This window comes from Brettanomyces bruxellensis, chromosome 9 (assembly GCF_011074885.1).
Source record: "Brettanomyces bruxellensis chromosome 9, complete sequence".
In the NCBI taxonomy this organism is placed as follows: domain Eukaryota; kingdom Fungi; phylum Ascomycota; class Pichiomycetes; order Pichiales; family Pichiaceae; genus Brettanomyces; species Brettanomyces bruxellensis.
This window is the reverse complement of record NC_054690.1, coordinates 940,217-964,066: the sequence shown is the minus strand read 5'-3', so window position 1 is coordinate 964,066 and position 23,850 is coordinate 940,217. Positions and strand designations below refer to the sequence as shown.

The following is a 23,850-nucleotide window of genomic DNA, read 5'->3' as shown; positions in this document are numbered from 1 at the left end:
TTTTAGTTTCTATTTTTTCAAAAATAACAATAAAACGGTGGAAATTTATTCCCTTGTTACCGAAACTTGTGGTGGATGTGGGAGCTTAGCAACAGGGGTTTTGTACCTTTTTTGCACTTCAGACCTTCCTATCTTCTTGGTTTGCATCACCTCAGCATCCTCAATTTGTAGGGTTTTATAGTAACTCCATTTGAAAACAGTCCACCAGGTACTATAAAACTGGTATTCTGGCCATAAAGTGTTGCAGAGTTCGATCACAGAATCTTGATGGCATTGCCAAAGCATATAATCGCTAAGTCTTGTATGCCCAGATGTGCGAACCAATATATCAACTTTTCCTGCCTCTCCTTCGTAGTAAAAATTATCTTCGATCAATTTCTCATCAACTTGCTCAGGCAATATTTCCCCCTTAGAAACTTTGGAAATGATAGTTTGGACGGAATGAGTGATATCATCTCTTGAAGTGTATGGAAAGGCAACATATAATGTGTGCTCAGTAAATTCGTTCGTTTTTCTTTCGACGTCTTCGATATCCTTTAAGATTTTTGGAGGTATTAAAGTTCGGTTTCCTATGATTTTTACCCTGAGTTTCTTGGCCTTGCAAAACTGATTGTCCTCTGCAATGTAGGCAAGCTTTGAAACCAACAATTCGAAAATCGTATCAACCTCCCCTTTAGATCTATTAAAGTTTTCTATTGAGAATGCATATATGGTCATGTTATTAATACCTAAATTGATACAACATTCGATAACTTTTAATAATGCATCTGCCCCACGTCTGTGACCCTCCTTCAAAGGTAGAGAATTATTTTTTGCAAACGTTCTATTACCATCCATCACAAATGATATATGATTAGGAATTGGTCCGGTTTGCAAGACTTTAACTAGAAAATCTTTGAAAAAACCATCAGCATATTCCACCCCAGGAATATGTATTGTAGCATTCCAAATGGTAGTCGATAACAAAGAAAGGATATTCATTCTTAGATGATAAGCATATATTCAGTGAACCCAAGAAATATATGCTACTGGGAAAATATGATTTATCGTGAAGATATATTTTAAAAATAAGTATAGCTGTATTTATAGTTTGCAAAATTATAGTCGTTGAATGCCTATCTTTGCTTTGCATTCAAAAAAAGGGATCTTTTAAAATCCTTTTTTTTCTTATTATCATGCCCCCTAATGCGAGATATGTTAAAAAAGTAATCATTAAAGGGCATACTAGTATTCCCCCCTCCACACGCAAAAAAAACAAAAAAAGAGAAAAGTACTCTTATATGATAATTGAATTCGACTCTACAATAGGGGAACATTAAACAAGTATAAAGGAAATTCAAATTCAAATAATTCAATTACTAAAAGCACATTATAACATTGACCTCTGTATCAATTAAGCAAAAGAAAGCAGATACAGCACATCCATTCCAAAAAAATTAAAAAGAGAGAAACCCAAGTAACATCATGATAGTTCCTTTTCGGTGTTGTATTTGCTTACAAAAGAGCAACACCGGAGATAAGTCCAACCAAACCGGCAGCTAAGGCATATGATCCAGATCCAGCTTGTGGGACAATAGCAACGGCGGCAGCAGATGATGTTGAGGAAGCACTAGATGAAGATTCGGACTCTGAGGATGAAGCGGCAGAACTCTCAGAAGAAGAGGCAGCAGAACTCTCAGAAGAAGCTTCAGAAGAACTCTTGGCAGCAGAGGACGATCCTGACTTGGAGACAGTGCTAGAACCAGATGATTTGGAAGATGAAGCAGACTCGGAACCGGAGGTGGAAGCAACAGAAGATGAAGCGGAAACAGAACCAGAAGCAGAACCAGAAGCAGAACTAGAGGCAGAACCGGAAGCAGAAGCAGTCTGCGAAGCACCAGATTCAGCAAGTTCTGGCTCAATTCTTGAAGAGTACCATGGCAAAGCAGTGACAAATTCAGAAATGGATTCATACAAGGCAGAGTTGACCAAAGTTGTGTATGAATCGTCTGTGTAAGTTTGTGCTTCAGCATACAAAGGAATGAACTGAGCGATAGCAGACGATTGAGTACTTGCGAGAGAAGCATACTGGTCGAGGTTGCTGTGAATGTCATTGAACATAGCAACAATCAAGTTCTCAGCATTAGCTGAGGCAACTATAGCAGCGACAGAGAGAAGTGTTGGGTAAGCAAGCATAGTGAAAATATTTGACGGTAAACGGATTAGTGAGCTAGAGTTTGACTGGTTTGAAATAATATATCTTAAAGTTCTTACTGTTATAATCGGTTACTGGCAAGAAATGGCTCTCTATATATAGTAGATTCGTACCCCTCATTTCCTACTGAAGATTAATTTCGGATAGGTTGGCCCAGACGCTGTGAGCCGCCATAGTTCATCCCCACCCCAACAAATACCCTGGATTTTCCGTTTTTGGAAGCTGGTTATTGCTAAACTGGAACCTTAAAAAATCCCCGAGTAGCTCTATTCAGAAAGAATAATGGGACTCCAAAAAACTTTTTCTTTCCGTTATGTTGCACAATGCTATTCGTACGGAATTTCGCGTCAAAACCGGCATTTTTTTATGCATAGGCAAAGATGAAAAATTGACCTTGAAGACGATCCCATTCAATTTGCAAACTTAAGTTTGCCGTTGAGAGCAAAGCGCAAACAAGTCCCGAAATTGCCTCTGCTGAAAGCCATGTTAAATTATTTTGGCTAAAAGCAGGGCAATCCAATTTATAAATTTGAGCGAATAATCTCATTCTGCAATTTAAATTTAATTCTGAAGAAATAAGACTAGGCGACGACATTCGCTTGAAATTTTACTTTTCCCTTCCATGGTCAAATATGCCTATAGCCTATCGAGATACAACTGAGCTTTCACCTTAGATTAGTGTCGCATTTCCTTAATGGAAAAAAAAGTACCGTCTTACATATATACAATAGTCGATATCCACCTCGATAAAATGCCCTTGTTTTATTTTAGCCTTGTCTAATAATACGAAAGACGCTTGTTTTCACATTTGTTGGGAGGAAAACTCAAAATTTTTTATCCATTTCTTCTGCTCTTTTACTACTGCACCCATAACTTTTTATTTCGGCTCATAGAAAAGAGCACTCGTTTTTTGTATGGCAATAAGAATTACCTCCATCACACTTCAAGTATGAGTCCTGGTTTTAAATGTATCCTGTTTCCCAATGTATTCATATTATCTGGTAGAGTTCAATCTGATAAAATATCTTCCCGAGATGTAAGGAGCAAATATTTGTTTGGCTTTAGTCAAAATTTACTTTCCCGAACGTAATGCTCTCTGTTGATGAGAAACGATAAGGTCATTTATTAAATAAACGGGTGCATTCCATATTTAGTCATATGAATCTCAGGATAAGGAAATCAAGTCCCACTACGCATATCATTACTATGTTGATGCAATTCTAGCATTTTCACTTTCAATTCATCGATGCGTGATGATCGTAATAATGAAGATTCACAAAAAATTTCTTTGGTGGGTGCTGGTGCATCATTAACGTTGTACGTCATTCTGGCACTTGCAAAATGTTTAGTGTGCACGGATGTAATTATAATTTATGTAAGGATGTGTATCTGTTGCCCCCAGATTTTTCCTCCTGGCTTTTAATCGCCTCTCTGCCACTGCCTCTACGGCAAATAGGTACGTAACGAAAAAAATCCGGCTTTTTTTAAACTATCGCCCTTTGAATTGACTTATTACTGTTAATGCGATTTCTTGAAATTTAAGACGTGTAGGTGGGCATAAGATATTATTCTGAAATAGGTCCAATCTTTATACTTTTTTTTATATCATATAAGGGAGAACGATAACAATGTTTTTAACCAGAAGTGAGTATGACCGTGGTGTTTCGACATTTTCTCCTGAAGGTCGACTATTTCAGGTGGAGTATTCATTAGAAGCCATTAAACTTGGATCCACAGCTATAGGAATTTGTACAAGTCAGGGAGTTATATTAGCCGTTGAAAAGCGTGTTACATCACCACTTTTAGAGAGTGATAGTGTTGAGAAGATTATGGAAGTTGAGAAACATGTTGGATGTGCAATGTCTGGACTTACGGCCGATGCTAGATCTCTTATTGATCATGCCAGAGTTGCAGCGGTGCAACATGATTTATACTATCATGAACCAATTGGAGTTGAGTCATTAACACAGAGTGTCTGTGATCTTGCTCTTCGTTTTGGTGAAGGAGCATCTGGTGAAAAAAGACTTATGTCAAGACCATTTGGTGTTGCCCTTTTAGTTGCTGGTTATGATGAGGAAAAGGGGCCCCAATTGTACCACGTAGAACCATCTGGAACATTTTATAGATATGATGCAAAGGCAATAGGTTCAGGATCAGAGGGTGCACAGGCAGAACTTCAGAATGAATATCACAAATCTCTCACATTAAACGACGCCGAGCTTTTGTCACTGAAAGTTTTGAAGCAGGTTATGGAGGAAAAATTGGATAGCAAAAATGCACAAATTGCTAGTGTTACAAAGGATGGAGGATTTAGAATATATAGTGAAAGCGAACTTGCAAAGCTAATTGAGGAATTGAAGCAAAAAGAAAAGGAAGAAGGTGATGAAGACGAGGCAGAGGAATTGAAGGAAGAACCAGCTCAGTGAGGTTAACTCATTTGTGCTCCAGCCTTTTTTACTTTAAATTGAGTGCTTTGCTTCGCTTACGTACGTCAATACAAATTCATAGTTTTGTGATTGCTCTAAATGTCACGCTAATATTTTTAGTACATATCCTAGTTATACAAAATTGTTGAGAATAAACTGATACTTGAGTTCACTTATCTTGTTGAAGCATATCGCAGTATTGTGAGTACTCCGGATAATCTTTGAGTTTATTGATGAGAACCTTTTCAAGTTTATTCGCATTTTTATAGAATGTTGTGCTTTCTCCGTTGTATTGCCGACAGTTATTAAAAATAAGCCGACAATCGTAGATGAAGTCATCCAACGTCTCATATGCATTATTCTCTAATTTCACCTCCATAGTGCTTAAGTCCATTGGTTCCGCGATCACCTCATAGTAATCAGGAACTTCTTTTTTATTGACTGGCTGCAAAAAAGGCCAGTTTGAAGGTGAATTCTGCATCTCTGTAAGTAATGTAAGCATAATTGGATACACAGGACTCCTTTTCGGTTGTTTAGCTAGTTCATCTGTTTCCTTCGTCCATCCGGCATGCTTGATTCCTGGTATATCCAACGGATTCATTGGCTTGAAATTTTCATTTTTGAATTGTACTAATCCAGGACGAATAACATGTGAATGTCCAACAGATCTAATTTTTCTCAGAATAGCTGCCCTTTGTAATGACAAGATTTTCGGGGCATCCAAATATCTGATTTTTGGTAACATTGAACATTGCATCAATGTACCCCCTTCATAGTCTTTGATATATCCCATCCACACTCTTTTAGGAAGGGTGATCTCTTTCGTGAAACCCTGCTTTTTAAAGTATCCAATGGCATAATTATCCGCATAGGTAAGGAAGTACTGAACATCCATCATACCTCGAACAAATGTCTTTAAATGATTCATCATATGGGCACCATAACCTCTCACCTGTTCAGAAGATGATATTGCACAAAAGACGATCTCCGCAAAGTGATGACTTTCAAATGGTTTTATGGTAATACCACCAACAACTGTTAAAGGTTTACGTATAACGGCAATTGAAACGTGCGATCTGTCAAAAACTAACCTTGTAATATAAGCTTTAGGCATTTCAGGAAGTTGCTTCTGGAAGATATTCTTTAATCCCGTTAATATAATCAAGCTATCTCTCTTTCCGTCATTATTCACCACCCGAAACTCGATTTTACCCTCTCTTTCCTCTATTACAGATGGCTTTTCTTTATATGAGTATCTCTCCCCATCAAATGTGTATCCAACAACCCTCTTTTTTTCTTCTTCATCTATCAGCTCTTCATCTACTTCTTCGCTTATTAATTCTCCAACCATTGGCAGCCCAAGATCGTCGTGTTTCACTTTATCGAATATCTTCACATTTGACGATCTTTTAACACCCACATTTTCTTTGCACCCATCTTTTGGTGCTTGATCTGTACTTCCATTTTCTGTGCTAGCGTCTGACTTATTATCACTTGGGCTGTCGTGTTTATATTCTTTTATCTCCTCTTCAAGTTTGGGATTTCCGTCATTGTTATTCATCAACTCCCCATCTTTCTGCAATTCTTTGTCCACACTTGCATCACTATTATCATGTGGCTTATTTTCAGCAATATCTATGCCATCTCTACTGTCTTCCGTGACTGTTTCCGGCTTCTTTTCATCATGCTCTTGGGTGTCATCTTTTTCTGCGTTGTTACTTTCATCGTCATTGTTATCTTTAATTTTAGCGGAGACTTCATCTTCCACTGTAGTCATATCATCGTTCCTTTCATTAGGTTCTTCCTTTACATCTTCTTTTATTTTCTGAACTTCTTTTTCTTCCCGAAGTTTCTTCTCTTCTTTTTCCTTAGTCTGCCTAACAGGACGTCTTCTTTTTGCAATATCGTCTCGGCGTGTCGTCCTTCTTCTCTTTGCAGCTGCCATTTATAATATACTAAAAATTATGAGTATTAAAAAAAGAGATTTTATGGTTTGTTTGCTGGTGTATTCTGATCTCGCTCCTGCTGAAGAAAAAAAGTATACATTTACGTTTGATCTTTGATAATGAAAGGTTATCGCGCTTCAGGTCCATTCAAATTTAGTTCAAATCAGCCACATTTATTATGTGGCGCAGCTGCCGAAGTCAAAGCAGAGGATTTAGAATGGTTTTCCATATATGTAGCCAAACGGTTCCCATCAGTCTTTTTATTTTATAGTTGATAGTAAAACAGTAAGCTTTTTGGTTATCGATTTACGCAGTTCGAAACATTGTCGAGGATGTTTAGACTCGTGATTTGAGATCCATGTAGGAGCTAAATTTGTCTCCAAAGGATTGCAGCACAATAAAATGGGAAATAAAGAACAAACCAATTTAGACGTAAGAAAAACGAAAATTGCGATCGAGCAGTATATGTAAAATGAAGAGCTTTAGAAGTTTATAAATACATATTAATCATAATGGTAGCACTCTGTATAAAACTGGTTATAAAAACGTTTATTATGGAGTAAGAACACACGAGAAATTGTTGAGAGCACAATTTTCAATGTGACAAAGTACAAAAAATTTTTAATCAGTACATTAAAGCGTAAGTCCGGATAGACGTCACTGATTGTGAACGGACTTGAAAGAGAGAGAACAAAGTTAAACGGTTTTAAAGATACGTAACGGTCCTCTAGTGAGTAGGCATGGATAATTAATGACTTCTCGCGAAAAAATAAATTAGCATTGTATGTTGAAAGTGCTGTAATTGGGAATATATATATATATTTTTTTTTGTAGGGTGACGCAGAAGATCTGCTGCATTGTATATAAAGAAGCCGAATTCAGCTTGATTCCTGAGTTTCGTTTAATTCTTAAAAAAAGTATTACTTGATCGAATTGCACGAGTTTGGAAGAGGATTTGCTGATTAGCGTATTGACAAATAGAGCCAAGGGTGTCAACTTGGGATATTAACCATTTGTTAGAAAGCTCGTGTCGCATTTGTTAGTGGTATTCAATAGTTTTTCATCATGGCCGAAACAGAAATGCTCACATTAGCCGGACCGGAGGCTCTTTCCAGTTTTCGTGTCACTAGGCTTGTATCCGCAATCAACAAGCTTGTGAATTCCTCGGTTGTCACACGTGTTAGATCTTGCCAGATTCATTACGTGGAGTTGGCAGAAGGTGTTAAGGCATTAACTGAGGATCAGTTGAAGAAGCTCGATATTCTTCTTCAATATGACCATCCGTTAGACAAGGATGACGATTTGAACAAGGTCTTGTGTGCCGCCGTTAAGGATGAAAGTGGAAAATACCAGTTGCCGGACTCAGTTCATCTTTTGAGAGTTCTTCCAAGGCCAGGAACAATTTCCCCTTGGTCTTCGAAGGCTACAAACATCACACAGGTTTGCGGTTTGGGAAATGTTGTTAGTCGTGTTGAACGTGGTACTGGTATCTTGCTCGAGGTTCGTCCAGGATTCCCAATTTTAGAACATCTTCGCCGTGATAAATTCAACTGCCTTAGTACTGTCTATGACAGAATGACACATGCTCTTTACGTTGACAACAAGGCACCCCAGTTTTCCGACTTGTTTGCTAGTGAGGCTCCAAGACCGCTTGTCACAGTTGATATTCTCAAATCGAAGGATGCTCTTGCAAAGGCAAATAAGGAGCTTGGTCTTGCTTTGGGTAAAGATGAAATGGCATATCTTATCAAAGCATTCAAGGACACCTTGCACCGCAACCCAACCGATGTGGAGCTGTTCATGTTTGCCCAGGTGAACTCTGAGCATTGCCGTCACAAGGTTTTCAATGCTGGTTGGACTATTGACGGCAAACCAATGCAGCGTTCTTTGTTTTCAATGATTCGTAATACTCACGAAAAGAATCCTCAGTACACCATTTCAGCTTACAGTGATAATGCAGCTGTCTATGATGGTTTTGATGCCTATCTGTGGTATCCAGATGCTAGTGCTGGAAACCGCTGGAGTTCAAAGTCGGAGAGAGTTCATACTTTGATAAAGGTGGAGACTCACAACCATCCTACGGCGGTTTCTCCTTTCCCTGGTGCAGCCACCGGTTCTGGTGGTGAGATCAGAGATGAGGCTGCCGTTGGTCGTGGATCAAAGACACGTTGTGGTCTTTCAGGTTACGTTGTCAGTGATTTGCACATTCCTGGTCTATCACAACCATGGGAAGCCGCCGATGTTGGAAGACCATCGCACATTGCATCGCCTTTGCAAATAATGATTGATGCACCTTTGGGTTCTGCGGCATTCAATAATGAGTTTGGACGTCCTGCCATCACTGGTTTCTTCTGTACGTTGACTACAAAGGAAAGTGGTTCGGATGAATCCGGCAAGCGTGTGTTCAGAGGCTTCCATAAGCCAATCATGCTTGCAGGTGGTCTTGGATGTGTTCGTCCTCAGTTGGCTCTCAAGTCAGACTACAAGGTGACTCCAGGTGCAAATCTAATTGTTCTAGGAGGTCCTTCGATGCTCATTGGTTTGGGTGGAGGTGCCGCCTCTTCTGTTGGTTCTGGTGAAGGATCTGCAGAGTTAGATTTTGCCTCAGTTCAACGTGGTAATCCTGAGATGCAGCGTCGTGCCCAACAAGTTATTGATGCATGCAATTCCCAGGGAAGCAGATCACCTATCGAGTGTATCCATGATGTTGGTGCCGGTGGTCTTTCCAATGCTTTCCCTGAGTTGGTTCATGATAATGGCCTTGGAGGTCGCTTTGAGTTGCGTAATATTCCTTCATTGGAGCCTGGTATGTCTCCTATGGAATTATGGTGTAACGAGTCCCAGGAGAGATATGTGCTGGCAGTTGCACCAAAGGATCTTGAACGTTTCAAGGCTCTCTGTGTCCGTGAACGTTGTCCATTTGCTGTCGTTGGCGTTGCTACCAGTGAGGAGCGGTTGGTTCTCACGGACAAGCTTTTGAAGACCACTCCTATCGATTTGGACATGAGTTTGTTGTTTGGTAAGCCTCCTCGTTTGCACCTTACCGACAACACGAAACAACCAGAGTTGAAGAAGTTGACGTTCGTTAAGACGGTCGATCCAAATGCCGATCTTGCTGATTCTACCAACGACGAAATTGTTTCTGTTCCCCTCTCCGAGAGCTTGTCTCGTGTTCTTCAACTTCCATGCGTTGGTTCTAAGTCGTTCCTCATCACAATTGGTGATCGTACGGTTACCGGACTTATCGACAGAGACCAGTTTGTTGGACCATGGCAAGTTCCAGTTGCTGATGTTGGTGTTGCAGCCACCTCGCTTGGTGGACCTGGAGTTATCACAACAGGTGATGCTTTGGCTACTGGTGAGCGTCCAAACGTTGCACTTATCTCGGCAGAGGCCTCTGCCAGATTGGCCATTGCTGAGTCCTTGACTAATCTTTTTGCTGCCGATGTTCGTGCCCTCAATAGAGTTAAAATTTCTGCCAACTGGATGTCTTCAGCAGGTACTCCTGGTGAGGGTACTGCTCTTTATCAGGCTGTCCGTGCTATTGCCATGGAGCTTTGCCCAGACCTCGGTGTTGAAATTCCCGTCGGTAAGGACTCTACTTCTATGCGTATGAGCTGGGACTCTACGGAGGTTGTTTCGCCACTTGCACTTTGTATCACTTCATTCTGTGGTGTTAACGATACTTCCAAGACCTGGACTCCTGATCTCGCGCATGACAGTGACAGTAGTCTTGTTCTCGTTGATTTGGGATGTGGTCACAAATCTCTCGGTGCTACGTCTCTTGCACAATGCTATGGTGAGATCGGTGAGTCATGTGCCGATGTTCGCGATACTTCTCTTCTTAAGAACTTCCTCGAGGCTCTTATTGAACTTCACGGCAGCACTTACGTTGAAGCATATCACGATCGTTCTGATGGTGGTTTGCTTGTTTCTCTTCTTGAAATGGCATTTGCCGGCCATTGTGGTATCACTATCTCCTTGCCAGAAGAGGCTGATCTTGCAATCCAGACTTTGTATAACGAGGAGCTTGGTGCCGTTTTCCAGGTTAACAAGGAAAACCTCAAGGCATTTACTGCCGTTCTTACCAGCCATGGCGTGCCTGAATCTGCTGTCAGCGTTGTTGCCAATCCAGAATTTAGCTCGCACAATGTTCGCGTTCTCGCAGCTGGTGAAGAAATTTTGTCATCGACTAGATCACATCTTGAGCAGCTTTGGAGCGCCACATCGCATTCCATCCAACGTCTCAGAGACAACCCACAATCTGCAGATCAAGAATTCCAGGCAATTTCAGACAACTCCGATCCCGGTCTTTCTTACAAGATTACGTTTGATCCTTCAAATGATCTTGGCATCAGCACCTTTACCGGTAGTCGCCCTAAGGTGGCCATTTTGCGTGAACAAGGTGTTAACTCGCAGCTTGAGATGGCCTGGTGCTTTGACCAAGCCGGCTTTGAGACTTATGATGTGCACATGACCGATATTCTTACCGGACGTGTCTCTCTAAAGGACTTCTGCGGTTTTGCCGCCTGTGGTGGTTTCTCCTACGGTGATGTGCTTGGTGCTGGTAGTGGTTGGGCTAAATCTGTTCTTTACAACTCTCATGCCAAGGAAGAGTTCCGTTCGTTCTTCAACGACAGAAAGGATACTTTTGCATTTGGAAGTTGCAATGGTTGTCAATTCCTAACAAGACTCAAACAGCTTATACCTGGAGCTGAATTCTGGCCTTCTTTTGAAAGGAACCGTTCTGAGCAATACGAAGCTCGTGTTTGCACACTTGAGGTGTCCAGTGACTCTGTCGATGAGTCAAACTCCTGCTTATTTTTGGATGGTATGCAGGGATCTCATATACCAATAGCTGTTGCTCATGGTGAAGGTCGCGCGACATTTGCGTCTTCTGAAGAGCAGGCTGAGTTTAATAAGCAAGGTCTTACTGCTGTTCGTTACGTTGATAACTATGGTGTTCCAACAGAGAGATATCCATTCAATCCAAATGGTTCTCCTGATGGTATTGCCGGTGTTCGTACACCAAATGGTCGTGTGCTTGCCATGATGCCTCATCCGGAGCGTGTTTCGCGTCTTGAGGCAAACTCTTACTATCCAGCTGACAAGGCTAAGGAATGGTTAGGTTACGGTCCTTGGATTAGATTGTTCCGTAATGCAAGAGTTTGGGCTCAAAAGCAGAGTGGCGAGAATTAGACGTTTGGCTGCCGCACTTCTAAATGTCTGTTGCTATGTTTCACTGTTTATTTTGTTGCCTTTCAGCTAACGTGTATGATTTTTTCCCTGTCTTTTTCCCTTTCGTTTTGACTACAATATAATAAACATTCATAATTTGCTAAGATTTGTTGATAAAATATTGTATATTAGTTTTTAAACTCTATATATTCAACCCCCGGAGGAACTTCACCGTCTTCTTTACATCAAATATCTTCGGTTGGTTGCTATAGTAGTCAGCTTTTGGTAGCACACGAAGCAAGTTGTAAACCTCATCTCGCACTACAAATGGTTTTCGTGGTGGAACCATCTGTTGCATATTATCAACACTCGTTGCATTTTGTATACCTTGCGTAGAAGCATTTGCATCCATAGTATTGGTTATTTCCGGGCCCACGGAAAGTCCAGATACAACTTCATTATCAGTTATAGGAATACTATTATTTTCCACTATTGATGCAGGCTTTTCTCCTGTAATCTTCCTGGCACCTATTTTGTTAGATATATATTTGTCAGTTGTCAAACAAGCATTGTACTTCTCATAGTCACTTTCAAAGTTCATAACCGAAAGCTCAAAAGGTGTTGTATCGGGAAATCTGGCGATGAATCTGTTCTCAAGTGATCTAATTGAATTTGTGTCCCCAAAGCTGAGCTCTATCTTCATGTATCTTCTGAAAAGTTTGGTCGTGGCTTCAGGATCTTCCTTTAACGTGTCAAGACTAATTTCAATCACCTTCTTACAATTTGTCATGTCCTTAATCCCAATGAGGAAGTCAAGATAGGCTGACACAAAATCATAAATTTTTCCAAAGTGGCGCATCGCAAGTTCAAAAGATCTGACAGCAACTTTGACTTCATTGCATTGATATTCGATCAAAGCGTAACTAACATAAACCTGCCAAGATACCTTTTCAAACTTTCTTGCCAAGGCAAATGCTCTCCTGACCTCCTTAATGGTTGCCATCCGTTTAGTTTGCTTCATTAGCATAATATAGCAACTACAAATGGTTTTCGCATGTTCATCTAATTCTTTGTTTTTCTGTGGATCCGGTTTCAAATATTCGTATTCCTTTTTTAGATAATCTATTAGGGCAATCCAAACTTTCTGTGTAGCCTTGAGGTCCGATTGCGCCTCGTGACAGTTTGCCAACTGATAGGTTAAGCACAGACTTTGCGGATTGATCAATAGTCCGTCACGTATAATGTCTAATGCTTCATCCTCCTTCTTTTTTGAAAGAAGATACGAAGCATAATTATACCAAACTTCTGGCTGATATCTAGCCATTTGAGTAGATAGACGATAAACATAATTAACTCTTTTTTCAACCGCATCATCGGTGAGTGATAATTTGTTAGCGCGTTCCCATTTAATCCAAAGTGCAAATCTTGCCAGCTGCTTTCTACTATGTCTTCTTTCATTATTCTCCTTAAGAAGATTCGTAATTGAATACAACTCCTGACTTAACGGCCTAAGTTTCATGAAATCCGGTGAGTGATCGTTTATATTTTTTCTTGCCTTTGCCTGATCAACGGCATTTTCAAACCGAATATACATTTTCCAGTTTTCTTCAAGCTGTAAAGAAGGAACTGATATCATCCTCACCATTACCTGACGAGTGAGTTCGGTCTTTGTAGCAGCTTCATTTGCATTTGTTGGTTTCCAACCGTTTAAATATTTGATATATTCCGTCCACAACTCAGAAGATCTGAGATAATCTATGCCCACGTTTTCGGCCGCAAACTGGAAAGCTTTTAATACGACAGATCTTGCCAAATCTTGCTCTTCCTGTGATTTGGAAGCAGTAGGATGGATTTTTTGTACATACTTAAGATACATCTTCCAAAGATCAAGATCGCAAACTTTAGTCAAAGTTTGAGCAAACATCTTTTCGATTTTCTGTTTATCAATTTCTTGGCCTTCTGGGGGGTGTTCCATCTCGTACTTGATGTATTGCGCCCAAACTTTGCCATCATTTTTAAAAATAGTCAAATATTCCTCAAACTTTGTCACAATAGCATCTCTATCCTTAGTTTTTAACGTAGTACGAATACTTTTCATCCATTTACTGTAAGAAAGCTTGGTTTTTAACTCTTCTAAAGGGTTTAACTTCGTGTTCTTGGCCGGCACGTCATCACTGTCTTCTATTTCCGCTGTTTTTCTTTTTTGTGGTACCACCGATGCAACCATCTTTGAACTTATCGGTCAGATTGAAATGACTTTGGCTGAATGATCTAACGACTGTAAGTTAACTCTGAAATTTTGCAAGATATCATTTAACACTGTTTTTTGTAGTTTTCTTTTTTTACTATTTTTTCCCCCCCACCTCTTCGAAACAAAATTGATTAACTATGTATGCTTAGTTAAAAGTACGTACCATATCTACTCCTTTCCTTATAAATGCAAAACGTCGTAATAAATTTTCTATATCCGTAAACTAAATATAAATTGATAAAAGCGCCATGATTAACACCAGAATTTATAAACTCTATACCACCAAGGTTTGGAATGCAGGTATGCTTTCCTCTCTGCCCTTTCTCTTCTATTGAGTTCGGCATCATAATCTGTTCTTCCAGTAATAAGATCGATATCCTTTGCCCGAATCCACAAAATAGTCTTTCTTCTCTTCCATAAAATATAACCAATAATAAACAATATGTTGACGACAATACTTATGTAATTTTCAAAAAATGCTTGGGCACTTGGATCTGCTCCGAGAGGAAAGAGAGAAATCCAGAATTCAACTATTAACACCACAATATTTAGTACAAATCCAAGATATGATCCAGTAACACCACATATAGATTTGAAACGTAATTCGTCAAGACTTCTTCCTTGTACTGTCATTGCCCTGCGAAATCTAATATGTGAAAGACAAATAACAGCCCAAGTGCAAATGGACGAAAGGCCAGAAAGTGCCATAAGCCATGTGAATACAATATCTTCCTTGGGGGAAGCCGCAAGATAAGAAAGAAGTCCAAATAATAAAGAGATTCCAACTGAAATCAGTGGCCTTCCTTTGCGATCAATGTATCCAAAACATTTTGGTGCAAAACTCTGGTCAGCAAGAGATGCGAGTGTACGAGAGCATGCAAAGACTGCAGAGTTTGCCACGGACAAAATAGAGACAAGAATAACGCCGTTAAATATGGACGGAAGAACCTTAATATGTGCATTTTCAATTGCTATAACAAATGGTGAAGCATTTGCGTCACTGGAACTGGCTCCAAGCAATCTTTTATCGTTATAAGGAACCAAGAGACCAATAAGCGTCAAAGAAACGATATAGAAAAGTGTAATTCTCCAGAAAACTTGCTTCGTTGCAGTAGGGAGTGTCTTTGCTGGGTTCTCTGTTTCGGCAGATGTGAGACCCACAAGTTCGGTACCCGCAAATGAAAAAGCTGCAGTAACAAAAACAGAGCAGAAACCTTTAAATCCGTTAGCAAACGCACCAGGATTATAGAAGTATTTGGCACCTATGTAACCACCAACCGGGCCACCACCACAATTCAATATGATACCTAATATTGCAAAGCCAACAATGGCAATGACTTTGAGGAATGAAAGAATGAATTCCACTTCAGCATAACCTCTAACACCAAAAATATTGATAATCATGATAACAACAAAAAATACAGTAACCCAAACAGAAGAATTAACCGATGTATTCCAGTATTTAATTGTCATGGATGCGGCAACCAATTCCAAAGGTAAAAGAATAAACCATTGCATTGCGTAATTCCAAGCAATGGTAAAGCCCCATGCGGGAGATAAAAATCTGCTGCAAAGGGGAAGAAAAGAGCCTGCAACAGGAAATGCAACTGCTAACTCACCCAATGCCTGAACTGTACTGAAAATCATTGCACCAACCAGAAAGTAGCATATTATTACAGATGCAGGGCCACCTGTACTCAAGGCGCTACCAGCACCAACAAACAAACCTGTTCCAATTGCACTTCCAATAGATATCATCTGAATGTGCCTGCTTTTTAGTTTCCTCTTCAATGGAGCACTTGCAGCGTTAACATTGGCCTTTTCCAGATCTGTCATCTTGCTTGTATCGACGCCCAGTTCTGGTTTATATATCTTGAATCCATCGCAAAAGTTTTTTATATGGCCCTTCAGACCTCTTGGTTGTGTTTTTACTCGACGATCTGAACTGTTATCCTCATAGCTATGTGTGCTGACAGCATCAGCAGAATAACTTTTGTTGGTTCCTATCTCCGCCACAGATCCTTGACTGCTTTTTTCAACCGAATTCGGTGTCATGCCTAAAAATGCCTACTATAATTGGAAGGTAGAAGCTGAAATAAATGGGAAACAAAAACAATACCACTAACTAAAACCCTAGAACAACAAAACGAAGACTTAAGATGGATGACTTCAGTTTTTTGTGTTGAATCGATCATAGATTCTTTTGATATATATATGGAGCTGATAACTATGTAATTGTAAAATATGATCCGGAATAATTCACCATATTTGAATTTTTTATAAAAAACCTTCTTTATGAAATATTTCGTTCTTATCAACATTGTATATCGGCTGATCATCAATAAAAATTTTCCACATGACAGTGATTCAAGGATGCAAGCTGAAAACTTTGACAATACTACAAATATGTTAACAGCCTGGTGGCATTTGATATTGCATCGCCGAGATGCCGTCAATATTATGACATAAAACCTTCCCAATCCGGTAGCAAACTTTTTCTCTTTCTTATACACTCCTTCTATGTAGTAGGGGCATCTCCTAAGAACAATGGCCATGGCTTTTTTCGTACCAAAAGAAAATATTTTACCCTAGAACTATTATTACTCATTCTAAATATTAAATCAACTGAAAACTTTTGAGCCGCACAACGTTGAAATAGAGGCCCTCGAAATAGTACTAAAACGGCAATAGGAGGTACTAAACTTCATGTGGCGTTATGATAAATTTGTCATATATTACTCTTAGCCCAAGTACATTTTTAGATGTAATTGAAACTGCTTCTGTGTTTATTTGATGAAAATACGCTTCGCTTGACCTTGAAACCAATATGCCTAAGAATTTTCAATAAAGGTCTACATCGTGATTTCAATGGTAATCGTACCTGAAGTTCAAAGCATACATGTCTTTTTCTGAACTATCTTGCATTGACTTCCCCCCTTTCTTTTCTTTTTTTTTAATTTAATGAAATTTAAGTTTGGGTATGTGGTTGACTCTGTTTGCACTTTTCTAACATTCATTCAAAATTACAAATTATCTTACTCCGTTTGTTTTAGGCATCCCTGCACCTGTTTTATTATTGTCATATTTTTTTCTCATATCAAGTTGGAATAGAAAAAAGGTAGTTCTAAATCAAACTATAAAATGTAACCATTATTTGACGTTTTTTATTTTCATAATTATTTGAGCCTTCGTTTTATGGGTGCTCACGTATACATCTAAATTGTGACATGACAAATGTGTATGTATGGGGTGATGGGTCTCAGTTGGCCTCATTTGATGCGCCTTCAATAGCAATTGCACACTATTTGGCTTTATATTATCCCGATATTAAATTAATCCCCAATTCAAATGTCTCCGGCTCTTATAATGGAACGCTTCCTATGCTTATAACTGAAAATGGGCAGCAGATTCATGGGTACAAAGGAATTGTCGAATATCTTAAGGGTAATTTTATAGGAAATGGTAAACTTGAAGAGCAAAAGGATGCGGAGATGAATTTGATCTACGGTGGGTTTATGGAATCATTACTAGAAACATTTGAAGTCATTACTGCCTACAATTTATTTCTCAACAAAGATAATTATATAAAATACACGAGGCCATTGTTCAAAAATCTCCTACCCTTTCCGTTACAGTATGGAACACCTTTAAGGTTAAAGCGTGCTGCTTCAGATTTGTGCGAAAATTATGGAATAACTGCTGACGATTTATTCAAAGATGAGAATTCACACGATCTTGAAATGATAAAGGCCAAAGAGAAGGAATTGAATTCAACCCCGGTTTTGAATAACGTGCAGAAATTGCAAGTTGAAAAATCACTAAATGATCTCGCTATGAAAAAGAGTGCTTTAACAAACATGAAATGCGTAGACTTGCTCGATGAAATAGTTTCCCAATACAAGAAACTCAAAATAAAGGATACATCAGCATGCGGTATATTGTTTCTAAGTTATTTACAGGTAAATACTTTACCCGCACTAAAGTGTACTTTCGTTAAAGAATTTCTTAGACAAAAATCACCTTCGTTACTCGATCTGGTTGGATCCTTTTCAAAAACTAGCAACACATTTCACATAGAGCCTAGGTCATTAAGTTTAGTATCATCCCTTCAATCTGCCGTCAGAACTTTATGATATTAATATTTAGTTCATGCAAACTTCGAACTTTCCGATTTATATAGTTCTTAATTATTTCCGTTTCTTCTTGTTTCTAGTCATTTCAATTAGGCATTCTTAGGTTTTTGGACACCACTATGTATATTGTAGTACACGATTGTTCCGTCGAAGTCAGTAATTCCAATCACAAGCTTCTGAACTTTTGTGTGCTCGATCTCGGATACGTGCTTAAATATCAGATCTAAAGCCTGCATTGTCAACTTCTTCTGTTTCAGAACAGGCAGCACATAATCGTACCCATTGATACATGCACTGTCATTTCCGGATTTTGGATTTTTTCCCTTCAATAGCATAAATTGTTCACCCAGCGTTTTATCATAAAAATCCACCGATGTAACATTAGACCAGAGATTATAATAGACAAGGTTTTTCTTCACTTTATTGCATGTGGCCTTTTCTGTAATCATTCTTGTCGGTGAATATTGAATAGATTTTTACACAATATAAACTAATATTAGAGAAAGAAGTGCTGATGGAAAAACGGTTTGCTGATTTGTACATATTCTTGCTTGTGGTCTTTAAAAAAAAAAAAAAAAAAAAATTCAGCTGATGATATCTGGATCTCTACACTAGAGTTCAACTATATCTGAGGACCTGCTTCAGTGGTGGAATTGATTGTATGATTTATAAAGCAGGTAGAAAATGGATACTCTACTTGCAGAGAGTTCGATTGATCCAAGCCTGAATCAGGTACGTGAGACGAATTGGATTACCAAGTTATTCAAATGGAGGCTTCATTTAGAGAAGATAAAAAAGGTGAAGCCGAAGGCATTAATTTATTGGCTTTACTCCGTGTCATATTTCATTGTTTTAGGCATAACATCTGTGCTATGCTCGGCTATTCCTGTTGATCTTATTATTCAGTCATTTCAGACATCATCCCGAATTGCTATAAATACTTTGATAATTATTGGTGCATGTGCTTTATTCGTGTTATCAGCTTTTGTCCTTTATCTTGTGCGTGTTTTAATTAATAGAGCACATCTCCAGGACATCCCAAGAATATATATACCTGTTTCTTCTGCTGACATAACGGAGCCAGTATCGGATTACATTCATGAAGAGCTTATTAGATGCCAACGGATAAGTAAAACAGCCGGCCCCAAAGGCATCATATTTCACGATGGTATGTACCATGAACAAAAGGGAACGTCATCCAAGATGACAGTTTTACCTAATGATTTGGTGTATGATAATGTCGTTTGTGATATAGGCCAAGAGGTGAAATACAGGGGCAAAATACAATTAAACGATAGCCGATTCATCGAACCAAAGAATAAATGTACACTCAAGGAACTCATTCTCGATGAATACGATGAGATGACAGATAAACTTAATGACTATGAGCTTACCACAATGAAAGATATGGTGGGCCTTTATGAAAAGCTACGTTTTTCTGGTAAGCCTATAACGCACCATGAATTTGAGAGGTTTCTTAGACTATGGAGTCAGGTTGAAAAGACTTTGGTTAACGAAAAGTAAAAGCAACCACTGCTAACCAAGAGGCACATTAAAATAATCGATATATCTTTTTCTAAGCATTTATAACTAATAAACTACGCCATTTCCAATAGTTGTGTCCCATATATCGACATTCAGACTCCATCTGAATAATCAGAATCCAAACTTCCAACAGGGAATAAACATTCATTCTCGGAGATAAAATAATCATACTTATGATAATAAGAGTATGGCAACGGCAATAACTTAGAAATATAGCGTTATACCATCGTGGCAAAACATCTCCTGGGCTTTTTGATTGGAGAAAGAGAAATTTCAAAAGAAAAAAAGTTTGAGAAAACCTTGTGTGAGTTTAAATTTTGGAATCACTCCGCTCTTTATATATTAGGATACGTACGGTGAAAATTTGAAAAGTTTTTTCCTGTTTCGGTACGAAAACTGAAAATTTTTTGTAGGGAGTAAGGTTTAAAGAGTAACAGCAAACAACGTTTTTCAGAATGATCCAATATTGTTTAACAACGTATGAAAGCTTTTGTTTGATTAAAGATAACTGTGTATGGTATTTGGTTTTAAGTTATTGGCTCTTTCGTTAGCAACGTTATTTCAGACATGATAAAGGGTTTTCCGAGTGATCTAATGAAAATATATTGATGAATCCTCTGTGTAATGATAAAGAAGTGGTGCATCATCAAAGTATATCCGAAGCTTCATGGGGAGTAATAGATAATTACAATCCTTGAGAAGGGATTGGTTAGAGGTTAATTTTGTAATCTTAACCTTTTGTTAATTCAGTGTTCGGCGGAAATGCTTTGATGGAATTATTTCACTTTTATTGTCAAAACAACTCCAAAGTTTGTGGGACTGCAGTTCATGTTTAGGCCTTTAAAATATGATACCTTCAATGGGATTATTGAATCCTACCAATATTTTATGTAAATTACTGTTTCCTCTTATTATTATTATATATACCTTATCCTTTTTCTTGCTTTCATGATTCCCTTTTCTAATCATAGTAAAATGGATGTAAACAAATACGGTGTATTCAACATTAAGTTATATTTAAAGATATTTTGATGTATGTACATTTAAACCATGAATGTCTTTAAAAATTTTAAATTTATATTCATTCCTTTTCTACCTTTGCTTATTGAGAAGCTACCTACCAAATACTCCGATGCTTATCCTACATAAGGGGCTGTGAGTCTTACCTAGAAAGTGGCTCTCTTATAAAACTTGAATAACGAATAAAATGTCATCTTCTTTAAATGTATGAAATCTAATTATAATATATTATTCCTTTTCTTAGTCACATATGTAACACGCATACATTTCTGTGAGTAAACCTAGCTCCTGGAAGAACAACGTCAATTTCAACAAAAAATACCTTCTTTTGGCCTTTTAATTCCCATTGATCCCGTTGATATTTGATTAATGTTTAACTAAATTGAAATTACTTTGCAGAAAAATTCAGAATCATACTAAATAAAGTTGAGTCATCTATAAGGGAGCATAGGCCATATAAGAACACCCCTCCTAAGACGGATATACATGAGTTACCAATTTGATCGCTATTTTCGCGTTTTATCATTCAAATCAGATTAATGAAAGGCATCTAATAAGAATAGCATGATACTAAATAAGATTTTATGCTCTCAATAACAGAATAGGCTGTTGTTTGGCTGGGCCGAAAGGCAGTGATGAATTATTTGATTCGAAAGGGGAGTAAATTTATTTCCTAATATTGTTGTTGATTCCTTTCGGGTGAGAAGTTGATTGCTTTTAAAAGAAACACTGTTACATAGTTTATTACATCCGTTTATGTATAAAAAGATTGAAATCAATGTAATAAAGATGAAGCAAAAGAGGGAAAATGGAAAATGCACATGCCTAAATACCATTAATCCTCTTCTGGTTTCTACAGTATGAAACAAGCTGATGTAGTTTTTCCAGATAGAATATTCACAATATATTATATTCATTTACAAAAGGAAGTTGTTATATCTAACAAAAGTTTTTAATCATCAATAAAGAATGAATTTAATGTTGTTTCTAACTGTTGATGTGTTTTTTAAAAATTCAAATTTAGTGTCAAAGCTACAGAATAGGATTATAGGGTTCTAAAGGGAACAGGGCCTATTGCCCAAGGTGTTGTTTAAAAATAGGACTGACAATTATATAAATTTGAGAGATGTTCATATGTCTATACTAAATCTTATGTACAAGTTATGTACTACAATAAGATCATCTTTATTCATGAAAACTTCATTGTTCTAAGACAGGGTTATCATGTCAATTCTTAAATGTTTGGGCAAATATCTTTATTGCAATTAAGGCTAGATTTATATTTATTCAGATGAAAAATTAACTGACTGGTCTTGATATGTAATGGCTGACATTATCATTGTCTAAACACTCCGACAGCTAGGTTCCTAGCAGTTTTGAAGGTCGGCTGGGTGAGAGGTGTCGACGTAACTGCAATCTGTGATTAATCCATCATTTCTCTCTGAACTTTTGAATGACTACTAGATTTCATAATTTTATAAAAAGCAGTTAATTTAATTTTACTCGAAAGTAGCCTACAATTATTCTTTGAACGGGAACATAACAAAGATAATACATATAAATTTTCTTATTAATATTTTTGATATGATATTAGAGCATATTTTCTGTTTTGTCGTAAAAGCCGTTCTAGTATAGTGGCTAGTACTCATCGTTGTGGCCGATGCAACCCAGGTTCGATTCCTGGGAACGGCAGTTATTTTTTTAGCAGCGTTGAGACCCACGTTCCAAATGCCTAGGACGCATAAAAGAGAGTGTTTGATTACCTCAAAATAAGTAACAAGACTAAAGTGAGACTATATAAAGGAAACATGATAATATTTAGTTTTGCATGTTAATGACCGCTCTGATGGATTTACCATTATGCATATCATCAAATGCCTGCCTGATCTTTTCCAAAGGATACCTTTGAGTGATGAAGTCATCGACATCAAGCTTGCCTGTCATGTAGTCATCCACAATTCCAGGCATTTGTGATCTACCCTTGACACCACCGAACGCACAACCCCTCCAAACTCTTCCGGTGACCAACTGGAATGGCCTAGTATGAATTTCTGCACCTGCAGGTGCAACACCTATAACAATACATTCACCCCAGCCCTTGTGACATGATTCCAAAGCATTCCTCATGACTTCAACATTACCAGTACAGTCGAAATCCCAATCAAAACCACCATCTGTAAGTTCAGTTAGTTTCTGCACAATATCTTCTCCCGGTTTTAAATCAGTCTTTGGATTGATAAAGTCTGTTGCACCAAACTTCTTGGCCCAAGCCTCTTTTTCTGGATTAATATCCACAACAATGATCTTTCCAGCCTGCTTCTTAACGGCACCCATAACAACCGCTAAACCAATACATCCTGCTCCAAAAACTCCAACGTTTTCACCTTTCTCAATTTTAGCGATATTAGTGGCTGCACCAAAACCGGTTGTAACACCACATCCCAACAAACAGGTTCTATCCATAGGTGCCTTTGGATTAACAGTGACAATGGAAATATCTGTGACAACTGTGTATTGAGAGAAGGATGAGCAACCCATATAGTGAAAAATAGGTTTACCGTTGCAGGTAAATCTAACCGTACCATCCGGCATTAAACCTTTTCCCTGAGTGTTTCTAATCTTTGAGCAAAGATTTGTCTTTCCGGACTTACAGAATTTGCATTCACCACACTCTGGTGTATACAATAAGACGACGTGATCTCCGACTTTGACATTGATAACGCCTTCGCCTATGGATTCGACAATACCAGCACCCTCATGACCAAATATAACTGGAAAGACACCTTCACGGTCTTGGCCAGATCTAGTGTATTCATCAGTGTGACAGACACCTGTATATGCCACCTTAACTCTCACTTCATGAGCCCTAGGTGGGGCGACTTCAACAGTTTCAATTTTCACATCTTGACCTGCACCCCAGCAGATACCTGCTTTGCATGTAATAGTCTGCGTTCAAAACATGACCACATAGTTAGTATTAGTCATAAAAAAATTAGAGGTGTTAAATGGTAAACGTACCTTTCCGGTGGTTGACATTTTTCTTTACTAAGATCGATTCTGGACTTGAATAAAATGCTATATTATAATCGACAGTTCAACTATAAATTCGGGTATGAGTCAACTACGTATCAAATAGTTCACAATCGCGCACTTTTAT

General features: G+C 38.3%; 11 protein-coding genes and 1 non-coding gene across 12 annotated transcripts; 5 read left to right on the top strand and 7 right to left on the bottom strand.

Annotated features, from left to right (window-relative positions):
- Positions 1-45: 45 nt before the first annotated feature.
- Positions 46-837, bottom strand: BRETT_002301 (uncharacterized protein; the record flags this gene model as incomplete). Its single annotated transcript, XM_041280834.1, has 1 exon — positions 46-837. One exon carries the CDS (start codon positions 835-837, stop codon positions 46-48), a length of 792 nt encoding a protein of 263 aa, XP_041138625.1.
- Positions 838-1,494: 657 nt separating this feature from the next.
- Positions 1,495-2,175, bottom strand: BRETT_002300 (uncharacterized protein; the record flags this gene model as incomplete). The annotated part of the gene is made up of 1 exon (XM_041280833.1): positions 1,495-2,175. One exon carries the CDS (start codon positions 2,173-2,175, stop codon positions 1,495-1,497), a length of 681 nt encoding a protein of 226 aa, XP_041138624.1.
- Positions 2,176-3,822: 1,647 nt separating this feature from the next.
- Positions 3,823-4,620, top strand: PUP2 (proteasome component pup2; the record flags this gene model as incomplete). The annotated part of the gene is made up of 1 exon (XM_041280832.1): positions 3,823-4,620. One exon carries the CDS (start codon positions 3,823-3,825, stop codon positions 4,618-4,620), a length of 798 nt encoding a protein of 265 aa, XP_041138623.1.
- A 169-nt stretch (positions 4,621-4,789) lies between these two features.
- On the bottom strand, positions 4,790-6,565 carry GCN5 (histone acetyltransferase; the record flags this gene model as incomplete). Its single annotated transcript, XM_041280831.1, has 1 exon — positions 4,790-6,565. One exon carries the CDS (start codon positions 6,563-6,565, stop codon positions 4,790-4,792), a length of 1,776 nt encoding a protein of 591 aa, XP_041138622.1.
- Positions 6,566-7,631: 1,066 nt separating this feature from the next.
- ADE6 (phosphoribosylformylglycinamidine synthase) lies at positions 7,632-11,765 on the top strand (the record flags this gene model as incomplete). Its single annotated transcript, XM_041280830.1, has 1 exon — positions 7,632-11,765. One exon carries the CDS (start codon positions 7,632-7,634, stop codon positions 11,763-11,765), a length of 4,134 nt encoding a protein of 1,377 aa, XP_041138621.1.
- Positions 11,766-11,946: 181 nt separating this feature from the next.
- On the bottom strand, positions 11,947-13,971 carry BRETT_002296 (uncharacterized protein; the record flags this gene model as incomplete). The annotated part of the gene is made up of 1 exon (XM_041280829.1): positions 11,947-13,971. The coding sequence occupies one exon, from the start codon at positions 13,969-13,971 to the stop codon at positions 11,947-11,949; it is 2,025 nt and encodes a 674-aa protein (XP_041138620.1).
- A 276-nt stretch (positions 13,972-14,247) lies between these two features.
- Positions 14,248-16,050, bottom strand: BRETT_002295 (uncharacterized protein; the record flags this gene model as incomplete). The annotated part of the gene is made up of 1 exon (XM_041280828.1): positions 14,248-16,050. One exon carries the CDS (start codon positions 16,048-16,050, stop codon positions 14,248-14,250), a length of 1,803 nt encoding a protein of 600 aa, XP_041138619.1.
- Positions 16,051-17,222: 1,172 nt separating this feature from the next.
- Positions 17,223-18,128, top strand: BRETT_002294 (uncharacterized protein; the record flags this gene model as incomplete). The annotated part of the gene is made up of 1 exon (XM_041280827.1): positions 17,223-18,128. The coding sequence occupies one exon, from the start codon at positions 17,223-17,225 to the stop codon at positions 18,126-18,128; it is 906 nt and encodes a 301-aa protein (XP_041138618.1).
- An 89-nt stretch (positions 18,129-18,217) lies between these two features.
- Positions 18,218-18,577, bottom strand: BRETT_002293 (uncharacterized protein; the record flags this gene model as incomplete). Its single annotated transcript, XM_041280826.1, has 1 exon — positions 18,218-18,577. One exon carries the CDS (start codon positions 18,575-18,577, stop codon positions 18,218-18,220), a length of 360 nt encoding a protein of 119 aa, XP_041138617.1.
- Positions 18,578-18,812: 235 nt separating this feature from the next.
- On the top strand, positions 18,813-19,652 carry BRETT_002292 (uncharacterized protein; the record flags this gene model as incomplete). The annotated part of the gene is made up of 1 exon (XM_041280825.1): positions 18,813-19,652. One exon carries the CDS (start codon positions 18,813-18,815, stop codon positions 19,650-19,652), a length of 840 nt encoding a protein of 279 aa, XP_041138616.1.
- A 2,661-nt stretch (positions 19,653-22,313) lies between these two features.
- On the top strand, positions 22,314-22,385 carry BRETT_002291. The gene has a single exon. It is a non-coding gene; the product is annotated as a tRNA-His (tRNA).
- Positions 22,386-22,511: 126 nt separating this feature from the next.
- FLD1 (S-(hydroxymethyl)glutathione dehydrogenase) lies at positions 22,512-23,729 on the bottom strand (the record flags this gene model as incomplete). Its single annotated transcript, XM_041280824.1, has 2 exons — positions 22,512-23,639; positions 23,712-23,729. 2 exons carry the CDS (start codon positions 23,727-23,729, stop codon positions 22,512-22,514), a joined length of 1,146 nt encoding a protein of 381 aa, XP_041138615.1.
- Positions 23,730-23,850: the final 121 nt, after the last annotated feature.